The sequence below is a fragment of the Girardinichthys multiradiatus genome, chromosome 10 (genome assembly GCF_021462225.1).
Source record: "Girardinichthys multiradiatus isolate DD_20200921_A chromosome 10, DD_fGirMul_XY1, whole genome shotgun sequence".
NCBI lineage: Eukaryota > Metazoa > Chordata > Actinopteri > Cyprinodontiformes > Goodeidae > Girardinichthys > Girardinichthys multiradiatus.
Genome location: NC_061803.1, coordinates 19,470,703 through 19,487,271, shown reverse-complemented (window position 1 = coordinate 19,487,271; position 16,569 = coordinate 19,470,703). Strand labels below are relative to the sequence as shown.

At 35.9% G+C, this 16,569-nt stretch overlaps 2 protein-coding genes across 2 annotated transcripts; one reads left to right on the top strand and one right to left on the bottom strand.

Annotated features, from left to right (window-relative positions):
* The first annotated feature begins 1,425 nt into the window (after positions 1–1,425).
* LOC124874854 (interferon a3-like) lies at positions 1,426–3,653 on the top strand. Its single transcript, XM_047376444.1, has 5 exons — positions 1,426–1,557; positions 1,649–1,732; positions 1,817–1,966; positions 3,373–3,450; positions 3,555–3,653. The coding sequence occupies exons 1-5, from the start codon at positions 1,426–1,428 to the stop codon at positions 3,651–3,653; spliced, it is 543 nt and encodes a 180-aa protein (XP_047232400.1).
* A 149-nt stretch (positions 3,654–3,802) lies between these two features.
* Positions 3,803–16,057, bottom strand: cd79b (CD79b molecule, immunoglobulin-associated beta). The gene is made up of 5 exons (XM_047376443.1): positions 15,908–16,057; positions 13,336–13,632; positions 13,133–13,251; positions 6,229–6,282; positions 3,803–4,997 (listed from the first exon to the last, which is right to left on the bottom strand). Exons 1-5 carry the CDS (start codon positions 15,957–15,959, stop codon positions 4,908–4,910), a joined length of 612 nt encoding a protein of 203 aa, XP_047232399.1. The 5' UTR covers positions 15,960–16,057; the 3' UTR covers positions 3,803–4,907.
* Positions 16,058–16,569: the final 512 nt, after the last annotated feature.

Here is a 16,569-nt window from a genome sequence, read left to right as displayed (position 1 = left end):
TATCCATTCTTCATTAGGCTTTATGGACAGTATTAGGAGCAGATTAAACATTAGATTTTTTTTTCACTTATCAAAATAAGTCTTTTTCTTTTAGACTATAATGTAAACATTTCTGCTCAAGTTTTGTGGAGTGTATTTAATGTTTTCTTTTTAAGTTTTGGGTCGCTTTTGAACTCATAACTGTCTTACTTGTAATTCCACTTGAAACCTAAGATGAAAATTATAAAAAATATTTTATCGGAATGTGGTGCTGAATCATTATAAATAATGTTTTCCATCACCAGGGGGCGCATGAACAAATATATTTTACGGCAGGGGTCTTGGAAAACCCTGTTTTAAAGATGAACGTTTAGTTTTTCATTTAAATTAGCACTTTTGCTCTGAAATTCACTATTTCTTTTGCCTTTTTTCGCTCTTATTAGAATGCGACAATGAAAGAAGAACATAGAAGAATTGGCTAATAAAATGAATGAATAAAGTTAAAATTATTATATTTAATACAACAATACCATGAGATTAGGGTTAATATCAATAATGATGATCACATTTCTCCAAAGCCTTTATTAAGTCGTGATTATTTAATAAGATTACAAACCAGAAATCCTGAAGTGTACCTATGCAACCAAAGCAATTTTTATAAAATCAAAAATCATACAGTTGAAAATGTGTAATCTGCTTATTGGAGTGGGGAACTCTTCTTCTTAAACAATTATGGTTTTTGCTGTCACGCAGCGTGTTTCAGGTGGGACAAGGTGAAATATCGCTGAACGGTTCCAAGGAAGGAGCGTCAGAGCCGCAGTCCCTTTCATTTTCTCTGCGGGAACTTCCCATTTATGGCACCTATGGTCTAGCAGGCACACACTGTAGTTTACGTTAACCATGCTGAGTTTTATGTTCTAAATAAATCAATTTAATTAAACAAAGCTGTTATTTTATATTGATTAACGTGACATTTTTACTCTCATCTCTTGGTGGTTTAATAGTAAGAGAAAAATGTTAATGATTAAAAAATATATCACATTGGTTAAAATATTAATCATAAGATTGATTACATAGCTCATCGGTAAATATATATATATATATATATATATATATATATATATATACAACTGAGTTTATTTACTTATGTATTTATGCATTTTTGATGTCACCGTTTGTATAATTTATTTTGTTGAGTGCGTGCTGTATAGTTCGTTCTATAAATATATTGAAATTAATCATCAATAGGCCTTTCTTAATTGAATGCGAAATTTATCACTTACTGCTGAGGTGAGGTACGTTCCGAGTTTAATTGCACGTAAAGTTTCGAAAACGAAATTTGTGAGCTCTGATTTAAATGGGCCGCTGCAGGTCAGCTCCAACAGAACAGGAGCCACCTGAAACTGCTTCCTATAGAGAGATCATTTAAAAAAATATAAAATCAAGATGCTGAGCAGGATTTTCTTCGCTTGTGTCTTTCTCTGTCTGTGCTGCGCATGCTCCCCGCTGAGCTGCAGGTGGATGGACCATAAATTCAGACAGTACAGCGAAAACTCCTTAAATCTACTGGATATGATGGTAAGACACCAGATTTTATTTTTTTAAATAGTAATTTATTATTTGAGCAGTTCAGAGAATTGACTGATATTTGTGTTTTTATATGATTAAGGCATACCATTACGTCAATCAGGATGCTGGGGTGAACAGTGTGCCTTTCCCTCATCAGCTGTACAATCAGGCTTATAGAGCATCTGTGAGTCCCCTTTGTGATAAAAACATAAATGTTTATGTTTCAATGTTTCCATGAGCTGATCTGTGAACGCTGTCCTTTTTCCAGGCTGAGGGTAGATTTGCCTTCACAATTCAGATCTTGAAGGAGGTTTGTGCCCTGTTTGAGGAAGATGACAGCTCTTCATCATGGCAGGAGATCACAGTGGAGCACTTTCTCAACGTTGTCAACAAACAGGCTGATGAGCTTCAGCTCTGTGTAAGTACAACTGATTTGTATTCACAGTTCACACCTTATGTTTGGATATTTTCAAACAAAGTGGCAAAACATGATGGTTCATGTTTTGCCACTTTAGTCACAAACCTTAATGTACATTACGGGGTTTGATGTAATAGACCAACACAAAGTGGCACACAATTATGAAAAGGATGAGGAAATAAAATGATAAATTAAAGCTGCAAAATCTTTTGGGTTCTGTATCCACAATTTTTGCAGATCTCTATTGAAATGTGTGTTAATTCATTCTTTAAAAGTATCTTAAACTCAGCCAAATTTGGTGAAGAGTCATTGTGAATAATTCTCAAGTCTCGCCATTGATTCTCAATTTAATTTACCCTCATATCTGATGAATTAGAATAGAATTGAAAAGTTGATTTTTATTTATAAATTTAATTTCTTAGAAGATTACAATATACCAGACCAATAAAATAAAACACTTTTAATAGAGAAATATGGTCTTAACGAAAATGATGTTCAATACCTTAAAGGTTATTATTTTCAAAAGATACTGCTAATCTGACAAATGAGTCTCACCAGAACGCATATTCTAGTTTATTGAATATGACGGTAGGTTTCCAATGTAGCTCTGGCTGTATGTCCAGGGTCATTGTCCTGCTGTTAGATGAACCTCCACCCCAGTTGCAGCCTCTGACAAGTTTTCTTGCAGGTTTGTCCTGTATATCAATTTTCCCACCATGTTTGACAAGATTAGAAAAGCATCCCCACAGCATGGTGTTGCCACCATCATGCTTCAACTATGAGGACTGTATGTTCGAACTGAGATTGTCGGTTTTCTGACACAAATAGCTTCCCTTTAAATATGGATGGTGATAAACTGCAAACAGAACTTTCTGTGGCTTTCTTATAGCCCTTACTTTTGAAAGCCAGATTTGTCAGTCACACCACTAATTGTTGTTCTGTTCAAATAATCTCCCACCTGAGTTGTAGATCTCTGCTGTTTCTCCACAGTTAGGTTGACTCTAATTGCTAATTGGTTGATTACTTAAGGCAGCTGGTTGCACCGGATTTTATTTAGGTATCAGAGTAAAGGGGCTGAACATAAATGCACAATACACGTTTCACATTTATATTTGTAGAAATGTTTTAAACCATGTATCATTTTGCTTTTCACTTCACATTTTTGTGCTACAATGTTCCAGTAAAAATGCATTAGTGATTGTAATGGCATAAAATTGGTATAAATACTTGTAGAAGGCTTTGTAAACCTCACATAGTTTTAATGAATAAACATCCATCAATCCATTTATTTTCTATACCCACTTCTTCCATACTAGATGGCGGGGGAGCTGGTGTCTATCTCCAGCGGTATATGGGCGAGAGGCATGAATAAACATAAAAATAACATTTATCTTCTTTATTCCTAGGTTGGAAATGAAAACAGACCAAACAGGAGGCTGCAAGCATATTTTAAGAGGCTCTCACGTACTGTGTTTGAACAACTGGTAAGCCCCCTTTTCTAATTAGGTAATTAAACTTGTAGCCTGTTATAATTTTTTGTTTTTATTTAAGCATAGTTAACAGGTTTTATTTATTTTACCCCCCATAGGGTCACAGTGCTGAAGCCTGGGAGCTGATCCGGAGAGAAATTAAAGTCCATCTACTCAGAGTGGACCATCTGGTTTCTTCTCTGTTTACCTCCAACTGAAATTTGCTAATTTTTATTCCAACAATCACAAGTTCTTTTGCATATTTATGTATCTATTTATTCATTTATTTATTTATTGCTGATTTTTGTATCTGCGTTTAAAGGACATGGAATTAGCAAACTTGCAAAAGATATTCTGAGAGACAATGCATTTTTTATTTATTTTATTTAAAAACAATAAAAATCACCCTCTAAAGCAACCTGAAGTCTGTTTACTGTTACAGATTGTATGATTTTGAATAGAAGTTAGCCTCGCAAAGGCTCTAATGGATATTCAAGCTTCTACCTTGAGGCAAAAGGGTCACAAAATTAGATACAACACAGTTTATATGATAACTCATCAAAGCACCAAAACAATCTGCTGAAATTTTACATCAATCTATTACACAAACAATACTAAAAAGTATAAAATTAAGAGCACAAACATCAAACAACAATGATAAGCAATCTTTAGAAAATCATGCTTTAGCACAGTGATTCTAATAGTTGGGGGTGGGGGCCCCACAAAACAGGCAGTCTTGAGATGAACTTCAGAAATCAAATTAATTTAAGAATGCACATTTTTTTTCTCCAGAACTGTTACAAGAGATGAAAAGGTACTGTATGCAAATATGGCAGTGGCTCACCACCCAGGCAGGACTGCCAGCATTAGGGAAAAAAAAGCAGAATGAGATTTTTATTGCTTATTGTCAATTCCTTGGTCGATGGACATCTGCCGGTGATATGCGCAGAGGGAGCAATGTGAAAAATATTATATTGCTGTACAACATGGATAGCTAATTAAGCTGATGTTTGCACCTGAGTTTGCAGCGTCCAAGTCATTAATAAAAAGGCTATGTCACTGTTTTGTAAAAACCTCTGGACTGCATTTGATCATCACTGATCCATAACATTTCAAACCTTAACATAATATTCCTATTCTAAACAGATCTTGAAAACCACCAAGGGGCATCATTCATGCGACAACCACTGCTGATGGTTCTTTGCTGTTATTTGAATTGTTTTCATGTCATTTTAATTATGTCCTGCAGGAAAAGGTGGGTCACAACTGTCAGTTGCTGTGTTTTTGAGGGCCAAAAGCTGGAAAACTTAGGAATAAACTGCTTTGGCAAGAAAAACGGCACCATTCTAGGTAAAACACAAACATATTCACACCCAAAAGGGGGGTAACAATGACTGCTTGCTATTTTTACTGCACAACTGACAATTATGAACATGAGCTCCATATCTATGGGGCTGAAGGAGGTGTTGGTCTCACTCCCACGGGGCCTCGGCTCCTTCAGGCTGAGCATATGCAGTGAGATCTTCATACAGACCTTCTCCACATGTCTCAATGGCTAACCCCTGAAAAGGGGAAATAAATACAATTAATTCACTTGACATGTATGCGTATAATCCAATGTTTCTTCAAAAGAGCCAATCGATTTTTAAAAAAGATTGAGAAAGAAAGATTTCTCTTTATCTTTGAGTTTAAATATATTTGCATGAATGACTCAGGCATGACTCAAACATAAAAAGTGCAGCTGCTAAATGTCAAAAAAGCATTGCTGATTTTAACAGCAAATTGTTGCATCAACTTTGATGACCTTTCTACAAAGTGTGGCTCTGAGCGATATGACTTATCTTTTTCCAAGAAAACAACAGAATGACAGAAAAGACAAGAAAGAAATCAAGCATATAAATACCACTTGGATTTGACCTTAAATGTTTTACGATGTTCTTTTATGACACAAGGTCTTCTATTTTTTCTCTATGGGACTGTACTCCCTCTTAACGAATTTATAAATCCTTAACATTGTATAAAGGTACAACATTGACATTTATAGCAAAAATTGGAAAAAGAAAAAGAGTTAATTTGAAATTTATAACAGTTGTTCTCTGTTGAAGCAATATGCAGTGTGTTACTGTGGAGTTCGCAGAGTAAAAGCTGCCATTTTCTAAGCAGTTCTCCTCTCTAACAGTTATTTATATGATGTTGCTGCAGATTTATAGTGTATTCTGGTAAAACTAACTATGGTAGTATTAACTAACCAGATACAACAGCCTATAGTCCTTAAAATAAAATAGTCTACTGTTCTTGACTCAACTGGAATATTTTTGATCGACTGTCATTGTAGATTACTATTGTTTGATTTTACAGTAAAACCAAGTTACTGTTGTTTGTTCTATCTTGGTTTAATAATACATTTACTGTAAAATTATATAAATATTAAAAGTGTTAGTAGATAACTCTTAACATCTTTATTTTAACAGCAACATTTCACAGTATATTTCTTTCTATCTAGAAATACTAATTTCTTATGGTCGTATAAAATGGTTCCTGCAAAAGTGAAAGCATAGTTCAAATACAGGTGATTTGAAGCAGATACAAATTTGCCAGCAGCTCCAACAAATGAACAACAAACAAAGCAGTTGTGGTTAAAAGTTTAGTGATGCAAGGCAACGGTGCGTTCTGTTTACTGTCAAGATTGTACTTGTACTATGTAAAAAGACACATCTGTGAAAAGTGTTCACTGTGACATAACAATATGAAAATAAATGAACATTTGAAATGTAAATAAACAAGTGAGCAAACCTCATAGATGTGGTCGGCTTCAGGTTCTTCATATAAGCTGTCACTATCTTTCGCCTGCATGAAAGGAAACAAAGAAGCCATATTAGACATTTGGCATTGTATTAATGAACACTGTATACACTGTAATTGATTCATCCATCCATCTATTTTCTGTTGTATTCATTTAAAAAACTGGCTAAATCCTTCTTGACACAGTTGTACTGACTGGCAAAGGGACGGCATCTGTCCTTCTCCCTTGAATATATTTAAGCAAAACAAATCACTGAGCTCAAACATCAATGTTGAACACATTTCTCAGTTAGATGTTTACAGTTCTCCTTTTAGTATGTTTCTTGTGTGTGTAAAGCACAGTATTGCAACCGAGGAGGAAGTACAGTGCCTTGCAACAGTATTCATACACCTTGAACCTTTTTCACATTTTGTCATGTTACTATCCCAAACTCTATATATTTGAAGTCATCATTAGTATTCAGCCCCCCTGAGTCAATACTTGTGCCTGCACTTACAGGTCCATGGCTTTTGAGGTATGTCTAGCTACCAGCTTTACATGCCCAGAGACTGAGGTTTTTGTCCATTCGTTGTTGAAAAATAGCTCAGGCTCAGTTAGAATGGATGGAGAGCATCTGTGAACATCAGTATTTAAGTCATGCAAGACATTCTCAATTTGATTTAGGTTTGAGATTTGACTGGATCATTCTAACACATGAAATGCTTTGATCGAAACACTTAATTTTTAGCTCTGGCTGACATTTTAGAATTGTTGTCCTGCTGCAACATGAGCCTTGGACCCTGCTCTTTGAATGCCCTGTGCTACATTATGATGTTTATCTAAATTATATACTTTAGAGTGTTCTCTTGCGTTTAGTTTTTTTTAATGAATATCATCTACAAATTTTCAGGATAATGACCTCTTTGATTAACTTTTTTGTCGGATTTTATGGATTGATTGCTTTCTGTACTGTTTTCTTTAACATTTGGGATTAAATGGTTTGTTGTAGTTAATGGTTCTCGGAGCAGTTTTTGTTAAATATGTCTGTTTTTCAGCTGTTTTGGGGGCTACCTTGCATTAAAATGAGAGCAGGTGTTAGCCAGCATTATAGCGTTAGCCGTAATGCTTCATTTGTGAAAGTAAATCTGTTGGGCTTCTTCTTGGCACTCAGACAACAATTCTAAGTGCTACTCTGCTGGACAGGACAGAAAAAAATGAGAGCCAGTGTCTTTCTGTGTGGAGTTTGCATGTTATTCCTGTGCATGCGCGGGTTCATTTCAGGTAGTTTCCTACACCAGTCCAAAAACAAACATGTTTGGTCAATTATACACTAAATTTATGTTAGGTATGAGTGTGTTGGTGATAGGCAATAACCCTCTTGTGATGCTTCGAAGGCTTAAGTGGCTGTAGAAAATGGATGGAAGACGCTGTCTTTTGCTCTAAGTTGTATTAATGGAGGATAAAGGAAATAAATCCGAGTACAAAATGAAAAGCCGAAAAATTTTATTTGTCTAGTTTTTGTAAAGAGAAAAGAACCTTATTGAAGGACAGTCGAGGCTGACTTGTAGAAAGACAAAGAAAGACTGACTACACAAGGGACTTGCAGGCGACTGAAACAGTTTCAGTTTCAAACCAGTTTCAGCCAGATAACATAAACAAATGTGCAAATGTTCAGTAGCACTGCATTTATATATATATATTTTTTATTTTACATTATCTATGTATCTATTTTATTTGCATGTTACCTTATTTATTCTTATTTATTTTTTTATTTTTGTTTTATGATATTTAAAGACATCACTGACCCTGAAACACCATGACCCCCAACAATTATAAAAAAATATTTACCAGGTTTTGTGCTAAATTAATATGTTGGATCAGCCAACCTATTATTGTGCCACTGGCTGATGTAAACGTCAGTTTACTAGTTTAACATACATACTGTATCTACTAAGACTGCTACAATGTAACAAACAGTAAGTGTTTACCTCTATATTTATTTCAATTCAATTCAATTCAAAAATAATTCATTACACCTGCAGGCGAATTATATTGACCCCTACAGCCTGGCCCAGTGACTCTCATAAAAGATAAATGCAGATCATACCCTTTTTACAACCAAGGTTTGCAGAACTCTAAACACACAACCCGTCGAACTTTGAAGCAGATCGGCTACAGCAGCAGAATATGTGTAATAACCGAATTAAAGCTGGAAATTCCTCTATTTAACACATAAATTTGTAAAAGTATTCAAAGTGATTTCAATTCAACAATAATTACATACATGCATAAATATTTAAATATGAAATGCAATACTTTAATTTAGCTCATCTCTGAGTGAACTTATTTTGACTGGGTTTTATTTCGGTGTATCAGGGAAGGGGGTTGAATAGAAATGCATATAAAAAAATGAACAAATTCCTGCTAACCATGTGTTTTCTTTTTTTTTTCTTTCGAATCACAGTGAGGTGCTACATTGTGGTGCCCTGACACATTAAATCCCAATAACATTGAAGTTTGGACTGCAACCTGACAAAATGAATACAGATAGACGGGTCTGTTTCTACCAAATGATAAGTAAGCCCCAATTGTATAAATAAAAGAATATATATTTATCCATCTATGCTATAGTTCAAATAAAACTATAAAATAAATAAATGTAATAAAGAAATATGTAAATGTTATCATAAATATTTAAATGTCCCAGTAAGCAATTAAATAAAAATGTGAAGATATTAAATGCTAAAATCATATGGAAATATTTCAGTAGAGTTTTTCATTTGTGTGCTCTCAGTGCACTGTGAAATTATTTAAACTCTTGCTGTGGATTTCCAAATACACCCTAACAATTGGTTAACCTTCATACGAATTATATTGACCCCAACAGTCCGGCCCAGTGACTCTGATACCAGATAAATACAGATGATACCACTTTTTACAACCAAGGTATGCAGAACTCTGAACACACAACATGTCCATCCTTGAAGGAGATGGGCTACAGCAGCAGAAGACCACATAAAGTGCTGCTCCTGTCAGTTAAGAACAGGAATTCTGATCTTTGTATGTGCAAAGCAAGAGCTGTGTCTGCATTCTCAACACAAAATTGATCTTGTTCCCAGTGAGCAAAGGACTTTGTCACCAATCTTTTTACTGGTGTTCATGGCCAAGATCTAAAAGCAGATTTGTGAAGAAAGGTGTCTGGTTTGGGAACCTCAATATCTCATCTTTGCTGTTCCCAAAAGATGTTGTTCTGCTGGCAGTGTCAGGCCATGGCCTCCAGTGTTTAATGGAGGCGGTCGCAGCTGAGTGTGAAGTGGTCAAGACAATAGTCAGCTCCTCTTAAATCTAAGGTCATAGTTATTGACCGGACAAAAGAGGACTGCTCACTCTGGGGTAGGAGTTAGTCTCTGCCTCAAGCGGAAGTGTTTAAGTATCTTGGTGTCTTATTCGTGAGTGATGGTAGGGTGAAGTAGAGATGGACAGATATAGATATACATATACTAGATAGATTCAAAATGAAAATGTAAGCATTTGTTTAATCATTATTTGATGCTTGTGTAAGGGGTATACAGGTCCTTCTCAAAATATTAGCATATTGTGATAAAGTTCATTATTTTCCATAATGTAATGATGAAAATTTAACATTCATATATTTTAGATTCATTGCAAACTAACTGAAATATTTCAGGTCCTTTATTGTCTTAATACGGATGATTGTGGCATACAGCTCATGAAAACCCAAAATTCCTATCTCACAGAATTAGCATATCATTAAAAGGGTCTCTAAACGAGCTATGAACCTAATCATCTGAATCAACGAGTTAACTCTAAACACCTGCAAAAGATTCCTGAGGCCTTTAAAACTCCCAGCCTGGTTCATTACTCAAAACCCCAATCATGTGTAAGACTGCCGACCTGACTGCTGTCCAGAAGGCCACTATTGACACCCTCAAGCAAGAGGGTAAGACACAGAAAGAAATTTCTGAACGAATAGGCTGTTCCCAGAGTGCTGTATCAAGGCACCTCAGTGGGAAGTCTGTGGGAAGGAAAAAGTGTGGCAGAAAACGCTGCACAACGAGAAGGGGTGACCGGACCCTGAGGAAGATTGTGGAGAAGGGCCGATTCCAGACCTTGGGGGACCTGCGGAAGCAGTGGAGTGAGTCTGGAGTAGAAACATCCAGAGCCACCGTGCACAGGCGAGTGCAGGAAATGGGTTACAGGTGCCGCATTCCCCAGGTCAAGCCACTTTTGAACCAGAAACAGCAGCAGAAGCGCCTGACCTGGGCTACAGAGAAGCAGCACTGGACTGTTGCTCAGTGGTCCAAAGTACTTTTTTCGGATGAAAGCAAATTCTGCATGTCATTCGGAAATCAAGGTGCCAGAGTCTGGAGGAAGACTGGGGAGAAGGAAATGCCAAAATGCCAGAAGTCCAGTGTCAAGTACCCACAGTCAGTGATGGTCTGGGGTGCCGTGTCAGCTGCTGGTGTTGGTCCACTGTGTTTTATCAAGGGCAGGGTCAATGCAGCTAGCTATCAGGAGATTTTGGAGCACTTCATGCTTCCATCTGCTGAAAAGCTTTATGGAGATGAAGATTTCATTTTTCAGCACGACCTGGCACCTGCTCACAGTGCCAAAACCAATGGTAAATGGTTTACTGACCATGGTATCACTGTGCTCAATTGGCCTGCCAACTCTCCTGACCTGAACCCCATAGAGAATCTGTGGGATATTGTGAAGAGAACGTTGAGAGACTCAAGACCCAACACTCTGGATGAGCTAAAGGCCGCTATCGAAGCATCCTGGGCCTCCATAAGACCTCAGCAGTGCCACAGGCTGATTGCCTCCATGCCACGCCGCATTGAAGCAGTCATTTCTGCCAAAGGATTCCCCACCAAGTATTGAGTGCATAATTGTACATGATTATTTGAAGGTTGACGTTTTTTGTATTAAAAACACTTTTCTTTTATTGGTCGGATGAAATATGCTAATTTTGTGAGATAGGAATTTTGGGTTTTCATGAGCTGTATGCCAAAATCATCCGTATTAAGACAATAAAAGACCTGAAATATTTCAGTTAGTGTGCAATGAATCTAAAATATATGAAAGTTAAATTTTCATCATGACATTATGGAAAATAATGAACTTTATCACAATATGCTAATATTTTGAGAAGGACCTGTATTGTTAGTTAATGGGACTGTAAAATATACCGGGAATTGCATCACCAGCACAATAATAATGGTACTGGTGGAAGGATGAACAGACAGGGAGATGCCCGTTTATTTTTCTTTGAAGTGAGCTCATTGGGTTAACTAACTAACTAACTAACTAACTAACTAACTAACTAACTAACTAACTAACTAACTAACTAACTAACTAACTAACTAACTAACTAACTAACTAACACCATATAGATAGATAGATAGATAGATAGATAGATAGATAGATAGATAGATAGATAGATAGATAGATAGATAGATAGATAGATAGATAGATAGACAAAAAATTTAATTAACAAATAATAAAATGGGTTTCTATTTTTTCTTACCTGCTTGTACCCTGCCTGGCCAAAAAAAAAGTCGCCACCTGGATTTAACTAAGGAAATAGGTACGAGCCTCCCATTGAACAATTATTGTATGGGCGATTATGTTACACCTGGCAACAAGTTATTTAACCCCAACTGGTGCAATGAGTTGCTTCTCATTTCCTAAACAACCATGTCGAAAGACACATTCGGTGGTCGTGGAAAAGATGTCAGTGTGTTTCAGAAGGGTTAAATCCTTGGCATGCATCAAGCAGAGAAAACATCTATGGAGATTTAAGAAACCATCAAAATTTGGTTAAGAACTGTCCAACACATTATTAAAAACTGGAAGGATAGTGGGGACCCATCGTCTTTGAAGAAGAAATCTGGCCGGACAAAAATCACGAATGATCGTGGTCGGCAATCGTTTAAACATTTGGTGAAATCAAATCGAAGAAAAACAACAGTAGAACTCCGGGCTATGTTTAACAGTGAAAGTAAGAGCATTTCCACACGCACAATGCAAAGGGAACTCAAGGGATTGGGACTGAACAGCTGTGTAGCCTTAAGAAAACCACTAATCAGTGAGGCTAACTGGAAAAAAAGGCTTCAATCTGCTAGGGAGCATAAAGGTTGGACTCTGAAGCAATGGAAGAGGGTCATATGGTCTGATGAGTCCAGATTGACCCTGTTCCAGAGAAATGGGTGCATCAGGGTAAGAAGAGAGTTAGGTGAAGTGATGCACCCATCATGCCTAGTGCCTACTGTACAAGTCTGTGGGGGCAGTGCTATGATCTGGGGTTGCTGCAGTTGGTCAGGTCTGGGTTCAGCAACAGTATGTGTTCAAAGAATGAGGTCAGCTGACTACCTGAATATACTGAATGACCAGGTTATTCCATCAATGGATTTTTTCTTCCCTGATGGTACAGGCATATTGCAAGATGACAATGCCAGGATTCATCGGGCTTGAATTGTGAAAGAGTGGTTCAGGGAGCATGAGGCATCATTCTCACACATGGATTAACCACAACAGAGTCCAGACCTTAACCCCATTGAGAATCTTTGGGATGTGTTGGAGAAGGCTTTGCGCAGCGGTCAGACTCTACCATCATCAATGCAACATCTTGGTGAAAAATGTATGCAACTCTGGGTGGAAAGAAATCTTGTGACATTGCAGAAGCTTATCGAAACAATGCCACAGCGAATGTGTGCCCTAAACAAAGCTAAAGGCGGTCCGACAAAATATTAGAGTGTGTGACCTTTTTTTTTTGGTGGTGACTATTTTTTGGCCAGGCAGTGTATCTAATTGTAAAAGAAAATCACCATATGTCTTATAATTGACACATTTTGCCATCTCATTAAGAACAGTTTGATCAAAGCTGATTCTTACCAGTTTTTGTTTACGTAGCAGATAAGCACCGATACAAACAGCCAACAGCAAGCCCTGCAGTACAATAAGGCCATCTTTCATCTGGGTTCTGTATTGGGCGTTGGTAAGGTCAAGGGGTCCTATGATGGAGTGTAAAATGAAATATTAAGGGTGTGTTTTGGTTGTATGTTTTTTATATCTATTACATAGTCTTGTCCACTTACGAACTACTTGAACTTGAGTTCCAGGTCCATAAGTGCCTTCTATTGAGCAGAAGTACACTCCGCTGTCTTCTACTTTGAGTTCATTGAAGTAAAGTAAAGCGTGTTGGATCTTATCTTGGCTTTTAAACTGAATCCTTTCATTATGTTCAATCTTTTTCTTGTCTGTGTCATATCTGTCGGCCTTGTGCCACTCCACGTTGCTGTCCAGAGATTGATTTGAGGACTTGCAGTAAATAGGCACATTCCTACAAGGTCTTAATCCATAGAACCTGGGTTTCTGGTGGATCTGCAGGGCGACTGAGCAGACAAAAGAAAAAGTTAAAAGAAATTTTAAAACATTCAATTTCCTTATCAGAGTAAATCTGCCATACTACTTATCCAAGCCTCTAGTGATCAGTCACACTTTTTACAGTTTACTTAAGCACTCGAACTTTACCTTCAGGTAGATGCTACAGAGCGCTATTTGCAAAAAAAACAGCCACCACAGAAACAGGTTCTTCTCACAGGCTGTCTCTCTGGTGAACACAATGAACACCTTACTGCAAAAGTAGTCAGCTACTCTGCTGTGGAACAAATTAAGCACAATTGCACACACAACCTGCCTTTGTATTTTTCTTTTGTCATGAACTGTTTTATTCTAGTTGTGAAAAGATCTTTTAGGCTTCAAGACCATCATCTTAGATTGAGCGAAGCATCAAAATTACATCATACAAATGAGCGGAAATACCTGAAATGGATTACTGCACTGATTACAGATGATTTAAAACAGAGTTTGTGATTTCTCAAACTTTTTTTTCTAATATTTATATACACATTTCCAGATCAAATAACATCAGACTAATGTTTGTTTAGTTCTCTGCTCATAAGATACGTTTTCTCTTTTAGAATATGCTGCATTGGCTGAGGTGTGTGCAGGCATGAAAGAAATGAGAAATCGAGGACTAAGGAAAGGAATCAGTGGAGGGACTTGCACTGCAGGGAAATAAAAGAATCTAAAAAATAGTTAAGCAAACTAAATAGCTAACAAATACAGGGAACTAAGTGGGAGCTAAGTGGGAACTTGAACTTAGGAGGTGAGGGAAAATAACTAGTGACCACAGAAATAAACACTACAGGATCTGAAAAAAATAAACAGAAGAAACCAGAAACCGTAGGAACTACAACCTAAATCAGAATCTAAATGCATGAAAATATTTAAAGAATATAATACTTAATCAGAAATCTAACAACTAAACTAATAACTATATATGGAATCAACATTCAACAATTACAACATAAAATATTCCAAAAACAAAGCCAAAATGACTAAAGAAACTCAAAAACCCAAGAAACTGGTTTTATATCACATTCAATGCAGAAAATGGTGATGCTTTGAATTATTTTGATTCAAAATAGTTGGGAAGCTTTTTAATTACATATATAAGTCCTGGGTTAAAACGTTTCGTCAGTTCAAAAAACAAATATTTTAATTCAGTTGAGAGTTTTGATAATATATGCTGCATCCGCAAGGGCTTTAAATAGGGACTGCTACAGCCATTGATGACAGTTTTGAAATATTCCATATAATAAAAAGCTGCGTCACCTTGAAATGAAACACTTTGTCAAAATATTGTTCATATACAAAATATGTTTAAATCTTATAAGTGGCAGAACTTGTACTTTCTATAACGATGGCTATAAGTTGTTTTAAGTAATAACTTCATAGATAAATCTGTATTTAGCTTTCAAAATCATAGAAAACATAGTGTGTGTAGCCATAAATAATGTTTTTTAAATAATATTAGTAAGTAAATATTTTATAAATGTTCAACCAGAACAACCAGACCCCTAACCCTAACCAGTATAGCAACAAGACCTGGAGGAATATATCATTTTTAGCAATTATGGTATAGTATTATGTAATTCTATAAAACAAATAAATGATAGTCAAAACAGATTGTCAAAAAAGGCTACAACTGAGTAGCAAAAGCAAGAATAAATAATTTTTGTATTATGTAAAATCATTTTACCTCATAACTGATTTAGTAGTTGAACGAATAATAGAATGTGAAGAGTATCTCCTTTTATATGGCTTAACTTTAGTGATAACTTGACACAGAAATATCTAATGGGACAAAGGAAGTTATGTCAGTTTCATCCTGCATTTTATTTATTAAGTGATACAAAGCTGATGTGAGGAAAACATCCAACGATTAAGTTGAACAAAATGAACAAAATGAGATCATTATTTTTCTTTAAAAAACATTCAACATTTGTAGTCACTATTAATTCATTTGTATATAAGCATTAATATGACAATAACATAATAGTCTTTGTTTCAGAGGAAAACTTCCTCTTTTCACCTCCAGATGGCCAGGAAGTAATGGTAAAAATAACATGCAAAACTCCTGTGTGCAGTTTAGCTGTGGTTAAACAGACTTTGAAAATACAATTAAATGACTGTATTTATAAAGACACATAACTGTAACTCTGACAAGTTTAAATTTGCAAACATTCATTACAACTACTGCAACTTTTTGCATCTATTTTTCTTTTTTGGTGAAATTAACTATATGACAAGAGTTATATTTACCTGATATACTTATCAGCACAAACCCACAGAATCCAGCTAGAGTCCAACGCATGATGACATGGAAAGGAAAAGTTGCTTCAACAGTTAACGAGTGTGTGGAAGTCTCTCTGCAGTCTGAAAAAAGTTAAACTGTTACTTTGTAGCAGTGGGTGTGCACTCTGTCTGACACCACACAGGCTTTAACTCCATGCAAATGAGGGGAGGAAAGCTGCAGCAAGGAGCCAAAATAACTTTAAGCAAGGCACTTTCAACTTTAAAGCCTAAGAAGTTTTATTTGAAACTTATAACTCAGTTATGTTATAACCTATAAATCTAAAGAAAAATTAAGAAAATGTTTTTTAAGCTTTTGATATAGATAACTGATTACAGAATATCAGACTTTTGTTGCTTTAAGAGAAATCATTTAGCAGCTGATATCATTGTTGCTTTTTAAAACAAGCATTTTTTTAAAAAGTTCACTCAACTCTTTGAATAGAAGAAATATTAGGAAATTGTACATCATGAAACTTAACTTTTATTGAATGCTTTTAACAAGACAGTTTTTCTTTTTTAAATGCCACTTGGGTCTCTCATTATTTTTCTACCATTACTGGCAAAGAAAATCTGAGGAAATATGAAATGAAGTTTTCTATAGAAGATTTAATTTATTAAGGAAAAAAGTT